Source organism: Haliaeetus albicilla, chromosome 7 (assembly GCF_947461875.1).
Source record: "Haliaeetus albicilla chromosome 7, bHalAlb1.1, whole genome shotgun sequence".
Lineage (NCBI taxonomy): Eukaryota > Metazoa > Chordata > Aves > Accipitriformes > Accipitridae > Haliaeetus > Haliaeetus albicilla.
Genome location: NC_091489.1, coordinates 42,248,866 through 42,274,981, shown reverse-complemented (window position 1 = coordinate 42,274,981; position 26,116 = coordinate 42,248,866). Strand labels below are relative to the sequence as shown.

General features: G+C 46.2%; 1 protein-coding gene across 3 annotated transcripts; it reads right to left on the bottom strand.

Moving 5' to 3' along the window:
* Positions 1 to 3,292: 3,292 nt before the first annotated feature.
* Positions 3,293 to 25,776, bottom strand: TBCEL (tubulin folding cofactor E like). Of its 3 annotated transcripts, none has more exons than XM_069788076.1 (8): positions 25,689 to 25,776; positions 21,628 to 21,777; positions 19,208 to 19,347; positions 15,881 to 16,062; positions 14,579 to 14,835; positions 11,659 to 11,785; positions 11,088 to 11,204; positions 3,293 to 5,975 (listed from the first exon to the last, which is right to left on the bottom strand). In XM_069788076.1, the coding sequence occupies exons 2-8, from the start codon at positions 21,758 to 21,760 to the stop codon at positions 5,657 to 5,659; spliced, it is 1,275 nt and encodes a 424-aa protein (XP_069644177.1). In that variant the 5' UTR covers positions 21,761 to 21,777; positions 25,689 to 25,776; the 3' UTR covers positions 3,293 to 5,656. The 3 variants fall into 3 exon arrangements, with proteins under 3 accessions (XP_069644177.1, XP_069644178.1, XP_069644176.1); XM_069788077.1 differs by lacking the exon at positions 25,689 to 25,776 and adding an exon at positions 22,490 to 25,112; XM_069788075.1 differs by lacking the exon at positions 25,689 to 25,776 and adding an exon at positions 22,109 to 22,443.
* Positions 25,777 to 26,116: the final 340 nt, after the last annotated feature.

Sequence of the window (26,116 nt, the reverse complement as noted above, 5' to 3'; positions counted from 1 at the left end):
GATGAAGTTTGATTAGGTTTCACTGTCTCTTTGGGGAAGACTTTGTCTTCTAGGCTATTTTCTTTTGGCAGGGGATGCTCCCATCATGCAGTGCTGAGCACATTGGAGCTGAACAACCAACCACTTTTTCTTTTTTTTATCTTCTAGAAGAAAATTTCCTTCCCATGCCCGACCTCAAGAAAAAACAAGCATTAAAAGATGAGACAAAGGGGTCTCTGGCTGCTTGACCTCGACAGAGCGACCACAGGCAGTGCCTTGTCACATTCCCATTTCAAGGGAGCCAGGCCAGCCCAGGTGTAAGAGACTGTGTTGGCTGGAAATGTTTGTCTTGACATTGCTGCTGCAAAGAGCCTCAGCATCCTGTTGCTGGGGGGGAGTACGCGCAAAATGTCCCTGAAGAAACCACCGTATCCACCTGAAGCTAGCAGTGCCTACCAAGCTCTGCTTGCCCGCGAGCAAGGTGAAGAAACCACCGTGAACACCTGGGCACGCGCCCATGGAGGAACACGGGGTGGCGCGTATGGTAATGAGCTCTGTGGAAATGGGTGGACTTTTCGGAGAAATTGCGGGGACCGGGACAATAAAAGAACTGCCTACTCCCCTCTCAAGAACCTGAAAAACTGTAAAACACCTGAAAAGCAACTGCAACTGAAAAGCAACAGAAGAAAACCTGCAGCGCTTGGGACTGAGACTTTGGCTGGAACCCGGAACCCGGACCCTCCATCACCTGCATTGGGACCGAGTCAACGGGACGTTGCTGGCTTTGTGGTGGTGGTAACTAGTCTTGCTATCTCTCTTCCGTTTTCTTGCTTAGGTCTGCCTCTTCTTCCTTTCTTCTTCCTTCTGTCCTATCGCTATTATCAGTTGTTATAGGAAATAAAACTTGGAAGGTTGTACGGCATCTGACCTCGTTTATGTCTTAATCTCGCTCTTGGGATCGTTTAAGAACCCTCCCCGATATTGGATCGGGACACCAGGGAAGATGCCTTGGCGAGGGGTTCGCCCAGGAGCTGCGTCTCATCCAGAGGGGCACGTACCTCCTCCTGCCACTCCCCAGGATCATTCTGTGCAGGCCAGCATGGGCTAAGCCCATGACTACTGCTTTAATGGGTCATACTGCCCTCCCTATCAGCAACTGCAAGCCCTTCCTCAAGGGCGAAACTCATTTTAACCCCAAGGCCAGTCCCACCAAGGACACAGAGCAGGTAACAGGGCAAGCTCGAGCCTTGTTGCTCACCTGGAAGCGGAGATGAGTCGCTGCCACAGAGAAATACAGTCCAGAAGAGGACTAGGTCTTCCAGCACCGTGACTTCTCCTTTCGACAAGCAGCATCTCGCACAAGCGAGGTGGCTGTGCCTGAGCTCAACGGGCAGACAGCTGGCACGAACAGTCAGCAGAACAAAAAAAAAAAAAATCTCAGCAGCTTTCACTCTCCTGAAGGTCTGTGTTAAGCGTGTGAGTGAGACAGAGGGAAACGTTTTGCTTCAGGAAACACAGAAGTGCAAAACTCAGGACGCTTTTTTTGTGTAAAAACTTACATAAGTTTATTGAACTGATCCAAACCAATTACCTGTTTGGCCTGAATTCCACCACTAAGTCTGCGAGCAAACCAAAGGCAAATTGTGGGAGCGGGAAGTATATTCCCCGTGAGAGAAACCAGAATACAAAACGAGATGGACTTACGGTTCTTCCTTTTTCTTTAAAATTACATATGGATGCATCATTAATAGGGAGCAAGAATAGACCTTCATGTTTAAATTATATTTGAAGTTTCCAGTAGCTGCAGAAAAGCAATCACAGAGGCAAAGGCCTGAGATGGCTAAAGCCCCTCTAACGTTGCTCTGGGGAAGGCATCTCTCTAACCGCCTACAAAAGTGCCACATTCAAATGAGGGAGGCACAGCTGCCAGGAATACATATTTTAGCCTCTGGGCTGCTTTCAGCACCTCGTTTGCATTTTCAAATCTGCACAGGAACAGAACCTACAGAATCTCATTAACAAGCAAAACCAGCAACTGACGGAGGCAGAGCCACCGCGTCGGTTTCTTCGGATTACAGACCTGAGTAGGTGAGGGCAGACGGAGAGCCTCTCCTCCGAGCTGCTCCAAGCCGCCACGGGCCACACTATCATCTGCCATCAGGATGTATGCAACTCCCAAGAAAGGGAGTTACAAATCCCACCGATTGAGCGGAGGACAGTTGCCACACTATGCATATTCATAACATCGCCAGTTAAGCAATCCGCCTGAAACATCTGGTCAAAACATGGATATTCAATAGGAATGTATCCAAAAACACAATGGCACAGCATCTAATCTCAGCACACGGAGCTGTGCGACACTTTGGTATATAGCTGTCACCTAATTCCTTCCGAACCAGGTGCTTTGCCCACTGTGTAGACTGCCCGCAGCAGACTTTTATGCACAAACTAGCATGAACAACAAAACAGTTCTTGACAAAAGTAGCCCTCGGATAGAAGACACAAAAGCTAGAGAAGCTTGGAACTCTTATTTTGTTTTCTCAAAGGAATGCAACAGAACAAGGGACCTTTTGCTAAAGCGGGTATATGCCAGCAACACTGGGACACAGCCCCTCCTGACATTGCATCGATTTAAATCAAACCGCCAGCCTTCTTGGGACCCTCCCGGATTCTTGGCACCCACCGTTAGTCCCAAACCCCCTCTCTTGCTCAAAGCCCTTCCCTCTCTCCCCAAGACATGGTTCCCTGTTAAGCAGCAACATGGCACACATACAAGACCCTTTCCCAAAAGGCATTACAAAAGGAAAGCGAGCCGACTTGGGATATTTTTCCCACATCAGTGGCATGCCATTTGGCCCTACTTTCCAAAGTCAATCATATGGATGCATAAACCGTCCCTGGGTTTTGGACGTGACTCCTTCTCCTTGGGAAGCCAACCGAGATTTTTGGTTTCCACCCCACGAGTGCTCTGCTAGCTGTGCAGAAGGTGAATGGCTTGAGAACATCATCCAGAAACAACCTTCCCCCGATGAAGTGGCAAGGCGGTGATATTCATATCGTGACTTTTGCTGACCTGAACAGACCAGGGGAGCCGGTTTGGGTGTTAGCACCAAATCCCCGGCAGCTGCATAGCGCTTGTTGACCTCGTATGCCAGTAGGTGTTCTCTTTTTCCATCTTCCAGTTCCTACGAGGTCCGCCGTAAATAAAAGCATGATTTACGGACAGTTCGGAGCTGGTGCGGTGACAGCACCATTCCCTCTGCAGACAGGCTAACCTTTTGTGGGTGAACAAATGTAAAAGCACATATTTGGGTCTTCTTTAACATCCCATTCAACTCTTTAATGGTCTTTGTTTATTTCCTTCTCTGAAACAGAGACATTTAATTGTGCTGAGGAAGTTGGTCAACAGTTACAGCATCTCATTAATACCAGTTACAATGCCATAAATATACCCACATAGGCAATTACTTCTCTATAGAATTACGTCAGAGATACTTTTGCATCCCCGTCGGTCGCTTACCTCTGACACTGCCGCGACTGAGGGATAACCTACTTAAACTGAAGGTCATGGGGAGAAATAGGCTTCTAATATTAAACAACCATATCTTCATAAAACTTTGTTTTATAACAAAATATCTTATTAAACACAACTTTTCCTATGCATATGTATGTATATATCATACAGAAGTGTTGGCTTGAGAGTTCTGCTATAAGGCAGCAAATGCCTTTCTCTGCCCAAATGGAAAATACATCTTCAGTAAAGCTCTAGCTTATAAAAGCATCATCTTATGCTACACTGCCGCCATCTCCCCGCTCTTTTGTTTTACAGGTACCACGGCCCCGCATCTATGTGCCGCGGCCTCTACGCTACCTACTGCAAATCTTGCTCCATTTCCTATTGCTCATTCTCAACGGGGCCAGGAGATTGACATTTTTGGCAGGGGGATGAGGCACAAATTATTAACTTGTCTTAAATCCTTCCATTTTTAATCATTACTCTGGATGCGGAACTACTCCCCTCCGAATGGTCCCCACATCCTGAACCTGAAGACTATGAGATAATACTTTGTCCCCTCCCCATCCTACCCCACCCCTCAATCTAGGTAAAATATGACGAGAAATATACAACTCCAAGAATATAAAAGGAGCTTGGTGATGTGGACAAAAGCATCATGGGAAAGAAAGTGCATATGGGGATAAGGGAGCATTTCAAAATTAAGGTCAGAAGTTCACATGTAACTAGAGACCTCACTGCACAGCTTCAAAAACTTTTATGCAGCTGTTTGTACCTAGGTAATTTGAAAAGTCTTCAACTTGTCAGGGGAACAGAGGAACAAGGGGAGGACACAGGAAAGCAAAACAAGGGATACAAAGGAAGGAGGATTTCATTGCACAAGAAAGGGAATCTGCTCTGCAGTAGAAAACGGGGGCTAATTTAAGCAGCAGCACGTGATGACTATGAGGTGCATGTGGGGGCAAGCCAATATAGATAGTAAAAACCTGCTTTACAATAAATGTGAGTCTAGTTGCTTTGTTACTCATCTTCTAGAAACTGATCTGAGCCAACACATTCTCCTAGTTTGGACCCTAAGCAGGGACCCCAGAGCCAGGGGCCCCCAGGGAAAGTGCTAGGTTTCATTTCTGGTGCAACAGCAACAAACACAAACTTCAACTTTACTCTTACTCTCTCTCAGGAGAGGAATTTTAGCCATTCCACTTTCAGTACAAACTGGTATGAAGTTAAGTGCATACTGGAGGATCCCTTCAGCATCGCAGGGATGAGTCATGGCCAGCGGGGGGGAATCTGCTCTTCAACCCCTTTTTGACCTGTTACTCTAAAAGCCCTTCCAACGCAACACCCATCCACCGCCTTCCAAAATTCACTTTGCAACGCACACGGCAAGGGTCCCTGTGCCTCCGGACTGCCAGTGCTATGCGTTGTAGACACTGTGTGAGACTGGTACAGAAATCAAAACTTTTTTTTCCCCCAAAATCAGAATAGGACAGCATGGATATAGAGCGTGCGTTTTGAAAATAAATTGTTTCTTTCTAATAAGGTCTCTTTCTTTCCCCCATTTTGTGCACTCATACCAACCAAACCAGTAGAGTTAAGTGGATGCACTAAGTACCTGAGCTCTGAATCAAGCAGAATACTGTTTTAGATCTTTTCAGTGAACTCAAACGCAACAGAAGGTTGAGACAGCACCCAGCTGCAAAAAATACTTCGGCAAGCTCGAGCCACAGTCAGATAGCTAGGCCAAAGGGTGCTCTGGTGGAGCCAAAACCCCAAAAATTTAGAAAAAGAAAAAACCAGATCAAATTCTGCACCGAGCTATCTTGTCCCTTATGGACCCTAGCATTTTTTAGCTTGAACAACTGACCATTCGCGCCAAATCACGAGTATACCGGAGCATCGAAGAAAACATCAAGGTATTGCACACACTGAAACACATGCACTGCAGTCAGTTGTCATCTCAAGGTCACCTGCAGTGGATGGTGGGCATGGTTCTCAGATCAGGGCACTTCATCCGGGCTAAGAAATTACCTGCTACAGAAACGCAACCAAACCTCAACCAACCAACTGAAATAAAAACCTTGCAAAAATTCCTTAATGCATGTGTGTGGGTGTGTGGGGGCATGTGTGTGCACGTGTGTGCACTCACAAGGTCAAAAGAGGCTATTTCATTCTAGGTTCCACATAAATTTTATCTCCATCCCGAATGCCATAAGAATGCAGTGCTCGCGAGCTGTATTTCATCTCCTCGGGACCAAAAGGAGCTTCCTGGTCCAAGTAGAAGAGCAGCATGTTGCTTGTTGACAACTGCACCACAGTTTTTAAGTGCTTCTTCAATTCTGCCACAGTCTGATCAAGACGGATCGACATCTCTTCCACCTTATCCTGGAAGTGAACCTCCACCTTCACGCTGCTCTGTGGCCGAAGATCCACGACTGCCAAGGGCTCCAGCTTCCCGTACTTTGTGACCAGCTCGTGATACCTGAATAATTAAAACAAGTCCAGAGTTATGGTATAGTTGCTTGTACAGCCAAAGTACGTTTCACAAGTCAGTTTCTGTTTCACATTATGATACTACCACACTTTAACTGCAATCATCCAAGGATGCTACTAGGTTGCAAAAGTACAAACGAATATCTGCACAGACAGTACAATGACCAGATGACAAGAGGGTAAGCGCAGATTCCAAGGTGCAATTCATCTAAAGCCCAGAACTTTTAGACAAGAGCTAAAACTGGAACCCAGGCAGCGATGAGCTGTCCTCATCCTCCATGTCAGTGACTAGCTGGCATATGGCTCTTCCAAAATGTCTCGCAGTTTAACTGGCACTTCACTCAAGGTGGGAAGGATGGATGAGGCTCTCACGAGTGAAGAATATTGCCGAGCTAGCATTCAAAGCCCATAAGTGCATGCTTCTCTCCATGCAAGTCTCCTGCCCAGCAGCGACTGAAGGAAAACCCCAGCTTTCTTCTCCATTTGCCACCAAATTGCTCACACTTTGGGGAGACAACATTCACTCCGATTCAAGTCTGATGACCTGAACAGACATCCATTAGGATGGTGTGAGTCCTGTTTTCTCCCCTGACGGCATGACACTTCACACAGCACACAGTGTTTCTCAGGCAAGATGCTGAAAAGCACAAAATAAAACCTAAAAAGCCCATCCACTCCAGTCACCTTATCTCACAGTTCCTGAGCTGCACCATGGCACTGAGATGAACCCATGTGAGCGTCCGACTAGGGAGGAGGTATCTAGCTGAGGAAAGTGAAGTTACCACCGACCTGAGATGTTTGAGTTGACTGGTCTCAAAACTGAGCAGCGAAGCTTTCTACTGGGCTCCTACAATTTCAGAAACCCCAGCCATGGCTGCAGTGGGATTCAGAAGAAAGAGAGGATGCTGCACTCACAAGGCTCTACGCCTCCTGCTCCACTGAAACACTTCACTAAAGATTGCCAGAAGCAAGCTAGTGCTCCTACAAAGGACATGACCCCCAGTCTAGATTCCCAGTATCTGTGGCTTCATGGCCTGACTGATCTCCAGACATTCCTGCTGTTTTCCAAGAGGCCAGCTAGGTCCCAAATGTTACACTACACTGAGCACAGAATCATCAAGATCACCGAATTAAGGTGAGCTGCTGCACGGTTTGGAAGCTGACAACAAACAGGGGACTTCTTGCCAACTGATCCTTCACACCTATTCTAAAACAACATGGGAATTTTACTAGCAGAGCTACATGCTCCACCATCACTTTCTCCTTGGAGCCAAGTTCTCCGACTGTCCTTCACAAGGTCTGTCGCGGGGAGCCATCCCCTGCAATGGAAAGCCCATCTCAACCTCCTGCCACCTTCAACGGGTATCGCTCCAGTTGGGCAAGGCTGCATCTCCCCTGCCTGGCTGGGAAAGAGGCGAAACAGCAACACAAAACACAATGTGATTGAAATGACAAAGACGAAGAACTGCCGAGAAAAGGTAACATTTCAGAGGCCCTCCAATATGCGCCGTACAGAAAGCTCTTTTTGTTCCCGATCCGAGTCTGAGCTGAATGCAATCAGTGCCGTGTCACAGCCCCTGTCGAGAGATGATGGGACCTGGCAGGCTGGGTGACCCCAGGGAGTCCTGCTGAAGGCAGGAACATTCCTGGAGAACAGCAGACACTCTGTCTACCGGGAAATGAGGTAAGGGCCACAGCACACTAGGATTTCCCCAGTGTCATGGACAAAATGAGCCTTCACCAGGGCAGAGCATCTGAAGGCAGGCCGGTGCCATGCTCTCACAGTCACCTGGGTGATAGGATCAGGCCTATTTATTTGGAAAAGCCATTAGTGCTGAGAGAAGACAACGTGCTCCCCATATTTCACCCACCAGGCTACCGCCCGCAGTAAGAGCGAGCACTAGCCAGTGTGTTGCCAGTGGGGAGGATTTCTTTGCGGCACAGTTTCCGCCGCAGTCCAGCAACCATTTCTCCCGTGCCGACCAGAAGTACTGCCAGGATTCACGCGTTAAGGGAAACTGCAGTGAACAGGGCTGATGGTGGGAAGAGTACAAAGAGGGGGACAAATTTCAAGCAAGCTGAGAGACAGAAATACCATGAGTGGGCTAAGATTACCCAAATGCATGGTGTAAATATGCGGAGGGTCAAGCAATGTTGTCTTAAATTTTCTCATGTAAAGGAAAAGCAGAACAAGCTTTGCAGCCTGCTCCTTGTATGCTAGCTGCAGCCTGCAAAGAAAGTTAGGAGTCTGAATGACTGGCTTCCCTCAAATCAATAAGGATGAAGGCACACTGCTCATATGGTTCTTTTGTACCCCGATAACAGGCACCCTAGAGACTTTTATAATTACCCCTTGCAGCCTGGCAAACAATGGCTGCCAGAGCAGAGGATGCTGAAGAACTGAGCCTGGCTAAAAGTGTCTCTGATACTCTGCAGATAAACAGCGGACCAGACAAGCAGAGGACTCATTAAAAACCTAGAGACACACAGACATCACTCAAGAATACGGTCAATATTGGATTGCACACTTGGCACTCCTTTCTAACCCACGACATCCAAAGAGAGAAATTATTCTGTCCGTTTCCCTCCCTTTCCGATCCCTTTGAGCTGCAGCCCGAGAAGACATGCAATTCAAGCAGGAGGGTTTGCTGTGAGAGAGTGTGCTGTTCGCTTATCGCACGCTACACCTCGACAGTCTTGAGGGGGGCTGCTTACACTCTTAAGTTTTTCATGCCCAAGCGTGTCTTCTTCCTCAGCTTGAGGCAGCACTGCAATGCAGATGCCATAGCCCCAGCAACAACACGCGTGTGTCCTTATTAGATTCTAATTACAAACCACCTTCGGAGAGACCACACCAGATTTGGGAGCAAAGGAGAGGAAGCTTTAGCAACAAACACACACAAAATCCCTCTGTAAAGAATGCCAGGGCTCCCTTCCTACAAGGGCTGCTGCATACAGGTCCAAGAACTGAAACCCAGCCCTCAGCACTAGGGACACTCTCAGCCATCTGCAGCCTCGCTAGAAAATAGTCTGTAGCGGCACACAACTCCTCCAGAACAGAACAACCCTCTTTAGTAGCTGCAAAAGTCTCTTGGAAACGCTGCACAGATGAAGGGATTCAGACAAAGAGCCCATTGACCACGAAAAGGGCAGTCACAGTGTTTAAAGGTTAAGAAATCAGAGGGGGAGGTAATTCTCTGGTATCTTACCAAAATAGCATAAAGCTAGCACGTTGGTCAAGATCAGACCAGCTTTTTGGATGGGTGAGATATTAGTAATTTCTTACATGAGCTCCCACCTGGAAACCAACCCCAGTTGTGTGTTGTACTGTGTAACTACATGGTTGCACACAGCCTGTTCCCAAAGTCCATGTCCTAACAGTAGCATCATGCAAGTGTAAAACTATATCCCACCGTGTCCTTCTCAACAATATATGGGTCCTGGACATGCAAGGCATCTGTCACCACAATACCCAGAGACACAAGTCCAGCAGGAAAAGATTCAGAGCCCACCAGCTATTTATTTACCTTCCGTGTCATGCGCAAACCCTTCCTCCTGAGCTCAGGGTGGCACACCCGTTCCACCAGGATCAAAGGGCTCCTCGCACCTTAGTTCCCCTCCCAGACTGCAACCGAATACACTGTCTTCAGTGCAAGGGCCTGCCTTGCCTTCTCCTGACTGGTTTTCCAGGTCAGCCCAAGCCCTGTTTACCAAAAGGCAGGACTCTGCTGCAGCTGTTGGGCTCAGCTGCCCTGCTATTCTCCCTTTCTAGAGCCACAAACAGAGAGACATGAAACAGTTTTCTTAGAAACAAAATGTTACAGAAAATAATCCATTTTGGGAGCAGCACCATGAACTCGCAGTCCCTGTCTCCCCTTCCCCTTCCTCTCCCCTACGTTCTCCACCTCTGCTGCTATCCCTTCCATTATTTCTTTCCATTTTTCTGCTTCAAGGGCTCCTAAAATTTACAAGCCAGGACTTGTCCTCAGAAAAAGGCACAAGAGGGATCACCAGCTGTCTTATCTCCCTGACTACATTAGTACCCTTCACCTCTGAACTGACCCCAGTACACCTATATATATTATACACCTATACTATAATCGCTAGACCTATTAGTATTCATACAAAATGCCGTGCCCTCATTCCCCATTCCAGCTTTCCTGTATTGGCAGGTCACATACACAGTGCTTTTGAAAAACAAGAGACATTTTACCTAAGACTTAAGCTGGCAGAAACACTGACCAGCCAACGTAAACACCAATCAGATTCCGTTTGCACCTCTGTTGTCTGTACTGGGCCAAACCTTTGACCTTCTTCTCTACCTCAGTTTGTCCCTACCTCTGTCTGTCCCCCCGGACACACACCCACATGCTCTTGTCCTATCCCCTTTCTGTAAAGAAAGGGCTATGACAACTTTGCTGTCTGAATAGCGTATGAGGGTTCTAGGGAAAAAGGCACGTAAATGCTGTGGCCTGATCCTCCACAACCCTTCCTCAGCCCATTAAGAAACAGTAAGTAGATGCTGGCACAGAGAAGATACCGACTGAACAGCGTCTGTCAAAGTTCATTAGTTTACCAAGATGAACAGATCATTGGGCATACTGTTTTGGCAAAGAAAAACCATCAGACTTGCTATTTGCAGGCCTGAAAGTAAGGGGACAGCTTCCTATCGCCAGTCACATTCCACACTCCAGATGGTCAAGAGAATTAGATGCCCCAGCCTGGTACCAGAGAGCATGATCTGTACTGGCTTTTGGGGACTCCCAAACACAGGTGAATTATGAAGCTAGCCATCAGGGAGGCCAGGAAGCAATGAAGATCATGAACTGAACAGTCATGTTGTTTAATGGCACTTGAAACGGACACTTTAAGACCAAATTTGACTCAGAAGTGACTCTACAAGTCATCAGACAACACTCTAATGTAACAACATTAACTAAAACCGATTGAGGAAGGCAAGACAGGCGGAAGGTGAGGGATGTTTTTTTTCATGGAACAACTAGCTCGGATTTCCCATGTAACATCATCTGTTCAGTCACCTTTTCTTTTGCCTCGCCGCCCATCTGCTCCTGCTCTCCATTCCACAACAAAGAGTTCATACCTGAATGGGACTTCCTCCTCTGGGAACTCCATGTAATATCGGATGAAGAATCGCTCCGAGTCCTCTCGCTCCCCATCGGCAACGATGCTTCCATTGAGCTTGACAATAGATGGCAACCTGCATGCAGACACCAAGAAATACAGTCAGCAAGAAGAGAAACCCAGACAGGGTGACCAAAAAGACAGTCGCCATCAAAAGCTACATGCCACAACACTAACACCAGGAGAATCCTGCCAGGTAGCTTAGGCTTCAGTCCCCTCAAGAGAGGGGGCGAGTCCCATGCAGTTACTCCAAGCACATTCAAAATTAAGCATTTTCATTTTGCCACATATATGCATCGCATGTACAGGCATGTATGAGACTCAAAAAATTCTCTGAGAAGTAAAGAAGTTAGACTTAAGATTTCCACTATTCCCACTTTCCCACACTATAAAAACAAAAAAATCAAATCTTTCCAAGCGCTGAATTCATACAAAACCCCATCTCCTAACAGCCTCTTCCTCCAATTACCCGCTCCAGCCATTCACTGCCATGTAACGCTTCTGCCGAGCAGAATAAACAAGCAACAGACCTGGCTATTAGCAGCTTCCTGCGCTCCTCAGTGGTGTAGGACTGCAGCAAAGGGATTCCTAGCAATTTTACTTCCTCGAGCTTGGGAAAAGAATTTAACTTGTCAATGTCCTCCCAGCAATGCAGACCTGCTTGGAAGAAAAGACTTGCTTAAACAAACACAGATAATACATCATGTATCCAAGATAATCAGACACAGCCAAAGAACATACATGACAGGGCGAGCATTAGCTGCCGTTTCTTTGAGAAGTCGGCTTTTTGCTCATGATGCACTGCAAAAAAATCTCCTTCATTTGCTTACAAGACAGAGTAGTTTAAATTCTCTCTTGCTGTTTTGTAAGTCTAGAAGGATGATCTTCATGGCTGATTGGGGAGCTTAGTTTTTTATGGACCATTCAGTCTTTGGCCTCACTGCCAAGGACTGACTAGCATCAGTTATGATGGCTGCATCTATAAAGGGATGCTACCTTAAGTAGTATTGAAGTCGTCAGGACTTCTGTCATTCTAGGCGTCACTAAATAGCCATCAAATGGCTTTACCTCTCACACATGACCACCTTGGGTCCCATTTCCACCCATGACCCAACGGTAAAACAGTCCCAGAAGCCATCCAGCCATTTAATGAAAAAGGCTTTAACTTAATTTCATCCCCCTCAAGACCTGACATCTGGGATAACAAGGCAAGCAGAGAGGGTAAAATAAAAAAAGCTGAGGATTGAGCAACAGTACAGCCCTGATTATGTGGCGAGATCAACACTACTCATCTTCGCTTCCCTTTGCTGCAACTGCGGAAACATTTACTGCGATGCTTTTCCGATGACTGTTCCAGAAGCTTACACTAGCAACACGAGTTAGAAAACCGGTTTCTCCGAACAACATTCAACAGCTTCACCCACACAGTACAGAAAATGTGAAAAAACAGAAAAATTATCGGTTCAAACAAAATCAGGGGTCTCATTTGAGCTAAGCCTCTCAGGAAATGTCAAGTTCAAGCCCAAACCGTGTGTCACAACCACAGCTCAGAAGAAGCGGCTCTTTTCAGAGCAGAAACAGAACTCCTGTAAGTATCACGGCACCGTGTGCGAGGCAGGCAGAGAGAGCTTCCTTTCCCCATAGCACTTGAAACACCTCTGCCAAGGTCACCTATGCCTGAAGCCATCCTCTGGGTATCAGTATCAGACACACTGACAGACAAATTGAGTAGAAGTGTGTGACAGGAGGAGAACTCTTCCACCTGATCTCTGAGGCGCAGCATCACCAAAGAGTGCCCAGTACCTCTCTGGATCACGCCAAAAGCTCTTGTAGCTGGGAGAAAGCTAGTGCAGAGAGACAACCACCTCTGCAGGAGAAACTGCTGTCAGCCATGGCATCCGCCTTGGCAGGAAAATCCGTTCATCCCTTCATGACCCCATTGAGCTACAACTTCACTAAAAACCATTATCTTTAGCTCACCCCTGACCTCCGCTAAGCTAAAAGAGCCTGCAAAAGGAGGCACTAGTTTGGAGTCTTCACATGACAGAATTTTGGAGTGCAGCAGCTTTCCCCCTCGCCCCCGCAAAAAAAAAAAAAAAAAAAAAAAAAAAAAAAAAAAAAAAGAGTTTAACATGCTCCTTGGGATTTCTATTTGACTTTCAGCTCCCAAAACATCAAAATGCAATACAGAATCCAGAGTTCTTAAGTACCTGGCATCAAAATTGCAAAACTACTTACCACAGGAGCACTTGCTCCTCAGTGAGACAGTACTTTCAAATCCAGCTTAACAGGCTTTTCTTCCTCTAGTTAGCTTTAAGCTTTTATTATAGGGATTCCTTGATGCTGACATTGAAGAGCATGTTAATAAAGTACCTTCTACCTTGGCTAACATTTAACTATTGCTTGCACAGCATATAAAGCTGTAAAGAACAAAAGACGATGATGAATTAAGTACTCCTGCAGAAGAACTTCTGGCATACATGTTATCTCACAAACACGTCACAGCCCTCACGAGCTGCCCTGCAGCTCCTTCTCTCTGAGCGTGGAGTGCCCTTCCCAATAAGCCAAATGCTTATTCTCTTTCTGGAGCATTGGCTGAAAATTCTCTGGGGCTGAAGTGTAAAAGCAGCCTCGAGCATAACTTGTGGTGAGCTTCCGAGCACAGATGACAGACAGCTTTTGCTGGTGAATGCTCGGCCCTTACATGCCACATACCTACACATACGCTTATTTTACCTGAGATAAAACAGCGAATAAAAGGAAAATGGGATTCTTTCATCCCCTCCACTGCCAGACATTTATTTATCCTTCTCCAGCCAGGAGCACCTGAGGCAGGGACAGGAAACAGAGGGAAACTACTAACGTATAAACCTTTGCCAGCTCATTTTGAATAACTGCCAGTCCACGCTACTGTGATTCATCTTTTAGATAACTACTAACTACCAAAAGCAGCAAGTAAAGCCCACAGACAGGCAAGTTGATTTCTTGCCTGTTTTCCCCTCCTAACACTACATTCTTCAGGTCAGTGCACTTCAGTACACCTGCTTGTGTGGCCCTGCATTAGCACCATTAGGAAACTAGACTTCAACATGATAGGTCTGTTGGGACTACATCCATCAACAGCTTTTCAATTCTGCCAAGAAGCCAGGATAGATTGGGACAGAGGTCACTGAGCATTTTAATCTCTGCTACAGCAACAGAACTATCCCAAAGGTTTAGGCTCTTGCTCAGCATTTCTGCCTTCCCTTGCCCCCTCTCATACTTTGCAGGAAGCAATGCTGACTGCAGGCTACTTACTGCTAACACAGGCGTAAGAAGCAACCACCCCAAGGCCAAAGTTTCAAAAAGCACAAGGCAAGTGTGTTTTTTCACCTACTCAGGAGGAGAGACTCCGATCAACCGCTGTCACTTACGCTGAGAACAAAAAGCATACTGCTTCCAGGCTCTCACCTGACTTGTGCAAGTTGATGGATCGCAGGTTGGGGAACAGCCTTGCTAGGGAATCTTCCGACTCTTCAATGGTCGTGAGGTTGTTGTTAGCCAGAATAAGTGTGTCCAGTGATGGAAACATAATTCCCAATTTTCGAATTTCAGTCCAGTCTTGAAGATTATTGTCAGTTATGTGGAGTAATTTGAGAGACTGACAGCAAACCGGAGAACAAGACACTGTTTCATAGTCGTTAAGGCACAGGAAGAGCTCCTCCAAGCTGCACAGGGGAGAAAGCTTGTTTTATCATCTCAACATACCTTGAGAAATGGCTACCCTCTCAGGTACAGGGACATGCATATGCAACTTTAACACAACTTTCTGTAACGGCTCTTACATGATTTGAAACCTTGGTGTAGAGAAGACCTTTGAGCACTCCAAATGGAGTGTTTTGACTACGTCTCTGCTCCCATCCATAAACTTCCTCCACAGATGAAAAACACCTCTAAGTGTTTCCCTAGCCTCCCAGTATTAATTGTGTAACAGATTGTTCGGGGTGCTGTTCCAACAAGCCACCGACCCAACTCCAATGGTGATGGGTACCTGCTCTCAATGCTCACCACTTAAAAGGTGGTTTTATACAACACAAATGCCACTTTTTTCCTGGCATCACTGGTTCTGCCAAAGATTCTCATTAAAGAAAGAACAGGTCCCACCAAGTTTTCACACAACTAAACTAGCTCTCCTAATCCCAGGGAAGCATACATTGGCCACGCAGGCTATACTGCTGTCATGATCTCTGCTTACAAAGCTGTATGAAGAGGAATCTGTTATCAAAATGAAGCCACCGAGGACATTCGTGGAAGCAGAATGCCACTGCCAAGGTGGACCGTGGCCAAGCCACAGAAATCAACACTTTTGTACAGAAAAGCATGATGAAATATTACTTGTCAAGTGGCCAGACCCTCAGACTTACATCCCATTCAAAAGCTATTAGTACAGGTATGCACTGCACCATTCATTCTGTAGTGACTCAGAGGAAAGCGTGTCACCTCCTACATTGTCAGGGTGATTATCCATCTCTGGTATTGAGATTTGGATGAGAAGCTCTGGGCTTTGCAGCACCGCACAAGTTCAGCCTTTAAGACAATGTAAAGCATTCACCTGGCCGGTTCCCAAGCTCCCAAAGAAAAAAATTCCCTTTTTCTCTACCGATCATGTTTGCATCCTCACACCCCTCTCATCCCTCACTACGTGAATTGATAAGCCAGCCTTGACCTGTGTGCAGCGAGCACCCCTTTCTACGCCCAACTCCCCATGCTTACTCTGGTAATTCCTGCAGGATTGTGTGGACTGTTTCCCAGGAAGCTTTGCTGTTGTTGAGCACAAGTTTGCGAACACCAGCGAAAGACCCAGCACACCTTCTCTCTAAAACGGACAAACTTAGAGGGTTGGAACTCAAGTTTAGAAACTCCAAGTGGGGAACGTTGGACACAATTTTACTGACCTAAGTGGGGAGGGAAAAAAAAGAGAAAGAAAGAAATGCGTATCAGGCAGTAATCGGACCTCATGCAATAATATCCCATCTCCTAAAAGAGGGCCCTTCGGAATCACCACAAGCCAAAGAAATGATATGGGGAAAAAAATAAGGCTTCTGGATAACTATCTGTAATTCATACTCCAGCTATTCACTGATCTAGATTGACTGGTTAATTGCTCATTCACCTCAACAGTTCACTTAATTACACTCTCCAAGCAGCTTGATAAGAGAAAGCCAGTCTCTTGGGAGAGGTCATAAAATCCACCTCAACACCAAGCTTAAGCAGCAGCACGTTACAGGAGCCAGCACGCTGTACCCCCTTTTAGCAGGGAGGCAACGGGCACGTCTCTTGAGTTTATGGCCAACACTGATCACTTGCTCAGCTTTCCACTGCTCCCCGCTAGCCACAGACCTTGCCATTTTGCCCAACATAAAAGACAGATAGAAGCTCACCGTATGCATACAACTAAGTTCTTATTTGATTCCATTACTCTGAAAACAGCAGCTTTCTTACAATGAATCCAAATGTTCGGGTAACTCTGCTTGGGGCTACTTTCTCTTTTTGTGTGTACAGATGTGCAGCTAAGGGCAAAGTAGCGGAGAGATGAGGAAGAAAGATCAAGAAAGGGAAAGAAAAGCCAGAGATGACGACTGTATGCTCTGGAATGCAGGATACATAATGGATAGTGTGATCGAGGTAGGTGCTGACCTAGATACTGCTAATATGCACAAAGATAGGTGAACAAGTTATTTAGATGATCAATTTGTAGTCATCTAATAATGATTAAGTGAACAGAACAGCCAGGCAGCATCAATTCGTAAAGAACACATCACATCGATCTAATTTTCCTCTTCAACTGTGTAACTGATTCAGTGGGAAGTAGTATAAGAGAATGACAGCTTCTGATGCCATCTGCACACAAGTTGCATAGGCAAACTGGGGACTTACAGTGCCTGGGATAGCACTGTAAGTTAAGAATTCAATACAAAGCTAGCAGACATACAGAGGGAGTGTTCTAGCAGAATACTACTTGTTATGTTTTCAGTGACCAGGATAATGGAACATTATGTGGTTTTCTTAATCTGTGGGTGATAGTAAGGTGGGAAAGGCTGCCATCACATTGTGGTACAAGACTAGAGGCCAAAGCGAAGCCATCTGAGGAACTGAACCCGTAAGACAGAAGTTCAGTTCAAGGATAGTCAAAGTACTAACATTCTGGGAAAAAAACATTCATCCAGAAAATAATTACGAGTCAGAGAACACCTGGCTAGAGAGCCCCACTCCACAAAGCAAACGGGATGGGAGGAGATGGGGCAGACCATGACATACACAGGTCAATAACAGGGCCCAGTTCCCAGCAAAGGGCAATTGTCTCATGTGGAGGTTGAATTCAAGTGTTGCACACGTGATGCTGAAGGTAATTAGTCTGCCTCACTTTGCACCTCATCTTAGGTGATGTCACATTTTGGGCACTACGTGTTTGGAATGAATTAGACAAACTGGAATGACATCAGAGCAACAAAACCAACACGGGATTTAGAAAAAATGGCCTACGATGAATGATTGGAAGAACTGTTTTTTTCAGTATTGTACTAAAATGGGAAAAGGAGAGGTGAAAGCTCTTCTTCGTGGGTACAAAACACTGTCGTATAAGGAATGGCGATGAATGCTCTTCCATGCCTGCTGAGAACAGGGCAGGGAGCAATTGGCTTAAATTGCAGCACGGGAGACTTAAGTTACATAGCTTAGACTATCAGGTTATTAGCTAAGCATGGGAACAAGCTACCCAGGGATCTGGAATCCCCATCACTGGCAGTTTTTAAGAGTTGAGTAGATATTTATCTGTTGCGGATGGGCTACGAAAACTTAATCCTGTCTCAGAGGGGCCAAAGTACACAGAAAGCCTTTCATTTCCTGCTTTACTGCAGCTCATGCAGAAGCTGGCAAATTGTGCTGTCCAGGGTAGCCTAAACAGACTGAACAAATAGCAGGGTGCGAGGCATGCAGCTTGCAAGTGACAGCTCTCCCAGCTGCTTACCCAACGCAAGGCCAGCCCCACTGAGAGTAAGAGGCAGAACAGGGAGTGGAGAGGCAGCACCTCATTACTGTCAGAGAGGGCCTTTTGGGGTCAGAATAAAACAAGTTAGGAGACACCACCCCAGTTCTTAGCAGATACGCCCTCAGTACAAAACCATCTTCCCTGGCTCTAATCTCAACAGACAAACCGAAGATCTCTCTCCCACCCGCTGAGCTAATACCTTCCAGGCTAACAAGAAAATAACAGGAACAGGGAAACCTATCCCACTTCGGACTTTGCGACCCCCGTGCCAGAGCTGGGATGTTTCTGCAAATGCTGCATTTGCTACCTTTTTAAAGACATAGGAGTTTGATGCAACAGGAATACACGATAATTTCTATGTTGCGCATCCTGTTCTTTTCCACGTATTTCCAACAATAAACGCTAACATAAAAGCAGAGCATAAGCCAGTCAGAAACTGTTAATGACTCTTGAACAGACTGCGATTGTTTTACTCGTATTACACTGCATTTATCTAGCATATTTCATCCAAGCACTTCAGAGGATTTTACAATAGCATTTAGCATTAATTAATGAAGCCTCAGAAATATCCTTTGAGGTAAATGGTGTTAAACCTGTTTTGCAGATAGGGAAACAAAAGCGGAGAAAGAAAAAATACCTTGCCCAGCATCACAGAATCGGTGGCAAAGATGGGAATCAACTCCCATTACTCGGACCTCCTCAGGTCTTACTCTGTTAAAACCTGCACTGCTCATTAACCTCTTGATGTTAGAAATGCCAGTTCTGGTGCTTTGCACGATAAAAAAAATAATTCGTGTATATTTGTCACCCACAGGCCAAGACTGTAAGTCACGAGGTAAATGAAGTGCCCAAATGGATTAAATTAATCACATTTATTGCTCAGTTGTTGTCAAAGTAAATAAGCATCAGCTTCACAGATGAGAAAGAAGCCACAAAAAATTGAAATCTCTCTCCTTTAAGTGAGCGAAGTACTCTTACAACCTGCAATGCGTTTTCAGTCACAGTAATAGCCATCAAAGTTATTCAGAAAGATGCGCATGTAACCATTTTACCTCATGCCAGTCTTCCAGTTTATTGTCAGAAAGATCTAGCTCAGACACATGAGCACAGAAGGCAGCGATTTCATTCTCATCCCCTGCACAGGTTATGCCACAGCTGTTCAGTACTAGCACACTCGGAAGGTTGAGGCGATCTGAAACAGGAAAAAAGAAAAGATGCCCTCTGATCAGCATTGCATTGCTTAGTTAAAGAAAGTAAAACCAAGCACAAACAAACATGACTGACATTCAGCAAAAGAAAAGATGTACCAGTAATTCCACAATTTACACATATTTAAGGATCTCAGGATAAACATGGATTTTATGACAAGTGACTGACATCAGTCAAGAAGTCTTCTTGTGTCTAAACATGAAGTACCATTCAGCATCAGTGCTCTTCAATTACTACATGCATTTCTGTCCACATCGCAGCAAGGATGGGCCAGTCCTTTGTAGTTTATAGTATGTCTCTCATCAGTTCTTGCCAGAACTTATGCTCTTCCCCAGGCATCTGCTGCTGCAGATAGGATACAGGACTAAGTGGACTGTTTGTTGCACAGGGTCAGACTCCCTTATCCTCTTGTACTTAGCCCACTTGGGGTTAGTAACAGCAAGGACGCATTTAAACCTTTCTTTTCTAAGCTTTCCCTTTTCAACAATGCAGAACATATAGCATTCTTCCAGCCTGGAAGAACTTAGGTCTCTACTCTGCCTTTTACGTTTCTGCTTCGGTTTTGCTCTAGTTCCTTCTCATGCAGGTAAGCGTTCTCACAGCTATTTCAAATACAAGGACTTGGATCTCAGTCACAGCTTGATTTGTTAAGGCCAAAACATGACAAAGTTAAAAGCTGTGGATTTGTAACAGGAAACCTTTTCGACACAAGAAATCCATGTGTAGGCAAGGCAAGCCATCATTCTTATGCTCTTTCACATACAATATGGCTCTCCCACCTCTATGGATTATCAAAATCTGTTAAAATTTAACAACAAGCTTTTTCCTAAAAAGGTGGCCCTTTTTCTCTCTCCTTAATACTTGACAGCTACATGACTAGAAGAGGATTCTAGAAGCAGACAATTATCTGGAGTGACCTGAGTTTTCAAGTTTCCTGGCTCATTAGTGTTCGGCTTCTTTGAAGGATAGTGCTGTACTTTGGGAATTAGTCACAAGTACTTGTAAGTCATGTCTCGGTCACGTTTTAAGACTTACAAATGTGCCTTCTTTTCAGCATCCAAACAGCTCAGGTAAGTGGGTGCTCGCACACAGGAGGGAGGGCATTGACTGAATATTCCATCAGGCCAATTTTCTGTTCGTGTCAATTTTGAACGACATGCAGTACATTTTATCCTCAACTGAACTCAGGCCCTTTTTTCTCCTCTGTCAAACTCAGTTACTGTACACTTCATCCAGCTGACTTCCGTGGCTATTTTCGCCTCTGGGGCTGGTTATGATACAAATTGACCTGATGGAAATTTAAACTACTCTTACAGATCAAGATGGGCAAGAGGTTACACAAAGAAGGGGCAGTTCTGGAGGAATAAATGTGAATCTCAGGCTCACCCGTACAAACCAGGAACCAAATGCTAACGTCAGAGCATGAGGAAAGACTTAAGGGTGTCAAGTAGATCCAGTTCAAAGAGCAGGAAATAGTGACACAGATTCTGCAGTCTAGGAGGCTCAAGGACATACAAGAGCAGCGCAGCGCTTCACACACACATCTGTCTGAAACTCTATCAAGGCAGTAAGGTCAGAAGCAAAGGAGAGAGGGGATTTCTCCACTAGGTCAGCATAAGCACAGTCAGAGAGCATTTGATGCCTTGAGAAGAGAGCCAAAGTAAACCACAAATTCATTTGAGTTGCTTGTCACAAAAGAAACCTAGCTGGGGATTCAACGACTCATTGCTTGGCTTGAAATATGGTCCACCTCTGTGTACACTGGACTCCTGTAGCTGCATCCATTGATGCAAGTTGATGGCACTGCACGACACCAGTAGCACTTGGACCAACCTTGAATTTAGATCAAGTGTTATGTATTTGTTAAGCCATCTCTGCCAAAATATGTGCTGTTGCAGCCAATAATAAAATAGTTAGTGTTGCTAGTCTGAAGAAAATAAGTTCCAGGGACTGCTGAACCCTCAAAACTCAGCACTGCACAGGGCCTTATTTCCACCTTTCATTAACAGGATTCTGATTCTGTTATGCTGTAGAGCAACTTACTTGTTTTTTACAGCAACCTGTTCAGTCACTACATCAACTTTCTGTCTTTAACTGTTAGATTCCAGTCTCTCAGCTCTTCAGTAAGAAACATGTTATAACACATCGTGGTGTTTCTTTTTCTGGTCAATTCAGGGTGACTCTTCTTTCAACATAAGCAAGAACAACCAAGAAACCGATCCCACCCAGAACCCACAGATGCTCAGAAAGACCAGAAGCCTACCTTTCATAGGTGAACCCTGTGGAGTTGCTGGGACATGCACCCCCATACCAGGTCCACGACGATACGGGAAGTTCTCGGGGCTGTATTTCTCACAAAGAACTTGCATGAAACTCCTTCCACTGGGCTGGTCCATGCTCCCTTCTTGGAGTTCTAGTTAACACAGAAAAAAACAGAGCATATAAACAGTCAGCAACTAATAATAACCTGCAGTAGTGGACCTTGGGAACACAGGACAGAAAGCGACCAGATGGGTCATGGGTTTTACTTCTGAACTACAGATTAGTCTAGCAAGTCATATTTCAAATTCAACATTACAGTAAAACTTTACCTGAACAGAAACCAAAACCAAACAGAGGGCCCAAGCTACACAAACATGTTTTCAGTCATACCATTACAGGCCAAGTACAAGACCTCCTTGCTCCACATGCTCTTACAGGACAACTCCCAATATGCCCCAGGCTGCAAAAGGTGACTTCTGTACCTCGCAAGAGGACTGTGAGATATTCGCAGGTATTCTCAAACATATTTCCAGGGCAGCAAGGAGGGGAAAGACCGAAGAGCTGTTTATGAGTAAGAGATTGCTTGAACAGGTGCTTTCATCGTGTAACTTCCCTTTTCTGTAACTCAGGACTTTCAGTCAAGATCAGCTTTATGGGTGGGGAAAAAAGTAAAAAAAGAAAAAGGATCCACAGCTCCCTAACTGTTTCTAAAGAAACACTATACAAAGCAGGTTATGGTTTGTCTTTGTAAAATCAGGCCGATGCTGTAAACAGCCTGGAGCTCAACAGCCTCTGCTAGCAAGACTTCCATCAGTTGACCCACAGGGTGTCATGGAAATACTCGATTTTGATAGTAAACTCACTCAGGATATCTCGAGGCTCTTGCCTTCACTGACAGCAGTGGCTCATTCAAAGCAAGCTTTGGCCTCAAAAGGAGCGTCATCATTTCTCCTCTGACATCTGCAAAGAACTACAGTTCTTCCGTCCTGCCTGCAAACCTGGGCTTCTAATTAGAACACAACTGCTGTGTCATGAAACACTCTTGAGCACGTATGAGCACGTCATTAGGCCAGTCCAAAAAGCAAGTTTTGCCAATTCAATTTTGCAGCTGTTTAATGTATCTGGAAGATAAACGTGCCCTTCCTATCTACGCATGTCACAGAGTGGAACAGCACAGGAAAAAGGACTCCCCACACCATGGGCTGCTGACCTGCCTACAAAGATATCGAGTGTCAGCTGGAAGTATACTTGGCACAAAGATACCACGATGGCCAGCATTCTGCCGTACCCTAGGTAGAAGCAAGCTTATCTGTCCTACTTTCCTGCACATACTCTGAACTTGGTCTTTTATGGTTTCATGGATAATAAAGGAGTTGAGCTTGATACATGCACAAAGAAAGGGAACCACACTGTTCCCAGGTTTCACAGAGGCCTCGTAGTCCAAAGCAGGGCCTGCTACCCATCACGGACACAGAGGAGAGATCCACATCCACCCATTCTAACAACACAAGTCACGAACTTGCAGGAATCAGCTACAGATTTCCTACAGCATAGTCGTGGAGCAGCGTTTTTACCAAGTGCTGCATAATTACATTTCTAGTATACTAGCAAAACCCAGCTCACACAGATATGTACATTCTGCACATAAACCTGCACCTCCTGGTGGAAAACCATACTTTTGAGTTCATGGTGGGGCCACACATGTTGAAAGCGACGTTGCTAACCAATGCCAAATTAAAGACTCTGCCTGCTGCCATAAACTTTCCTTTAGATTCATTAAGGGCAAGGCTAGATATAAAATCCTGAATAAAAGTGATTTAACTAAGGCTCAGGTTCCCTTTGCTAAGAATCACCTGTTTAACAAGCTCTACTTTACTTCTTCATGAACAGACTACCTAAAACACCCCTGTAACAAAGGACTTCAGTATAATAAGAAGCAAGTTGACTGAAGCCTGTTACAATTTTTATGTTATATTTAAAGTTCACATGTCACAAGCAGAGACTTAAAGGATTGACCTTACTTTAAAAAAAAAAAAAAAAACAAACCCACGCCTTTTTCAGCCCTCAACACCTTGGTTGACTCATATCTCAAGCTTAACTTCATGTCACTAGTCTATCTAGAATAGAAAAAAAAAAATCCTCAAATTGAAGTCTGTGTTAGAAATAAGACACTTAATTTTATGCTAAAACATTCTGCATGCTACAGGAACAATTTGCATTGACAGCCAAGGCTTTAGGCTGAAAGACCTTGTTCCAGAGTGGTTTGGAAGCTCCCTACTGTAGGACAGACAGATACTGCTTTCTAAATGCACATTCAGACCTCCTGGTCTGGAAATTCTGGAACTCCCACCATGCATAAAGCTTTCTGCCCTTCACATTGCTTTTCTATCAACTCCATTCCTCTTTATCCACTAAGCAAACAACAGCTGGAAATTCCATATGAAAAAGCGACCTTAACATCACACTAAAGGCAAAAAATTGTGTTTTCAGCTGCGGTATGAGAGCAATCCAGAACCAAGAAAAAAAACTAATTACATTTACATTCAACGACTTTGAATCACAAACATTTTCTTTCTCAAGCTTTACTTTTGCGTGCCAATGTCATTGCCAGATGACAAAAGTGTCGGGGAGTGGGCAGTCACCTTTTCCACTTCCCTTCCTGTCACATTTCACATAATCACTATAATTACCAGTCACGCACGTGGCTTCTCTGAATCACTACAATTGCTTGAGAGGAAGGATTAACAGAACGTGCAAAGAAAGCATGACACATTTCAAGTGAATGTTGTCTGCACAAGGGCAGGACGGGATGATTTGCAAGGCGCACATTTCTGAGTGTTTTCCGACTGATGGCCCAAGGAACAATTCATATCCTAAAATAACTCTGGGTTTTCTAAACGACAGCATAGATTTCAAAAGATGTGCTCAGACTTTGAAAGACATCAACAAACAGTCTTTGCTGTCTTACGTTTAAATGCTTTGCTGGAAGGCTGTGGCCCCAGTAACATACAACATGGCAAGTGTCTGCAAAGAAGAGCATGACCCTGACTTGAGATCCAAGGGAAGCCCAGCGGACTGCTGCAGCTGATGAGTGAAGCGAAAGGATAGCACTAGAAACGACATGAAAAATATTTCTATTCCTGTGCTGTAAGCCTATGAGGAGAATAAGAGACCCTGCAGGAGAATTACATCATTAACGACATTCTAACAAATTCCAGTGCCGCTCGAGTGCCTTCGGAGCAGGTCCTAACCAGCCACGCACCAAACGCATTTTGACATGTTTGTATACATGAAAAACAAAGCATAAGGAATGGATGCAACAGAACAAATGCCTGCCTAAAAGAAGCCGGTATGTTCTTCTGCTAAGACACGACTCGGGGAAATTATTTTTTAAGAGGTCTTGAGAGACAGATGAATGAATACTCTCAGGGTAGACAGACTGACCTTCTGAGCCACCAGGGCAAGCCAGCCAAGCGTGCAAAACGCTGTCAGGGACTTCATCAAAGCAAGCATCACTATTTGCTCACCCGTCACCACACCACGCTTCTGGAAGCTGCCAGTGCTAACGGCAGGGACTGTGGCGAGGAGAGCAGAAACGGCACGAGAGATGCCAGGCATGTCACTGGACGTGCTTCTGGCCCGGACTCTGACACGACGCTACCGAACCAGCGATGCCCTCAGGCGCTGCTGGAAAAACCAACTCTGCCGCAGAAGTCGGTGGGGAGCCCGTCCGTCGGTCCCCGGCCGGGTCGCTGGGCCCCACGGCGGGGTACGACAGGTCGGGGTCCCCAGCCCCGAACCCCCCGAGGCCTTCCCCCGGGCCCGGCCGCCTCCAACACAAACGTTCAGCTGTCCCCGGCTCCCCTCACACGGCCCGGCCGGGCCGGACCCCGGCTGGTGGTCCCCGGGGTGACAGCGGCCTCCCCCGCTCCGGCACCACGCCGCGACCGCCGCACGGCAGGCCGGTGACTGACGGACGGACGGACGGACGGACGGACTGACTGACGGACGGACTGCCGGCCGCTGACAGCCGCGTCCCCGCCCGCCCCCGGCCCCGCTCACCCAAGCCCGGCGGCCGCGTCCTGCATTGACCCGGAAGCAGCTCCGCGGCAGCCAAACATCACGTGACCGGGGCCCGGTCACGTGGAGGGGGCCCGGCCGGCGGAGGCGGCCCCGGTTGCCACGGAGACGACGCCGGCCCGGCAAGCGCCGCGCCCCGCCCCCCCGTCGTCGTCGCCTCCTCGGCCCCCCCCCCGCGGGGCGGTGTCCTCTGACGTCACCTAACCTCAGCAGTGACGTCAGACAGGGGGGAGAGAGACAGGTGACGCGAAGATGCCCGCAGCCCCGGGGTCGAGCTCTGGGGCCTCCCCAGGCCGGCCCGGCGCCCCAGACCACCCCCCCCGCTGGAGGGGCAGGAGGGGAAGGCCTGGCTACACAACAGTACATAAAAACATTGCAAATCGGTAAACGTTGCGCATTCTTGACTTGTA

What these genes read in the sequence shown, in the direction of transcription:
- TBCEL (XM_069788075.1), bottom strand. Translation starts at nt 22,151, where the DNA reads ATGTTTGAGAATACCTGCGAATATCTCACAGTCCTCTTGCGAG. An exon ending in TCTCACAGTCCTCTTGCGAG is followed by an intron (nt 21,778 to 22,108) that starts GTACAGAAGTCA and finishes TGTGTTAACTAG; the next exon opens with AACTCCAAGAAGGGAGCATG. An exon ending in GAGGAGGAAGTCCCATTCAG is followed by an intron (nt 5,976 to 11,087) that starts GTATGAACTCTT and finishes TTAATTATTCAG; the next exon opens with GTATCACGAGCTGGTCACAA.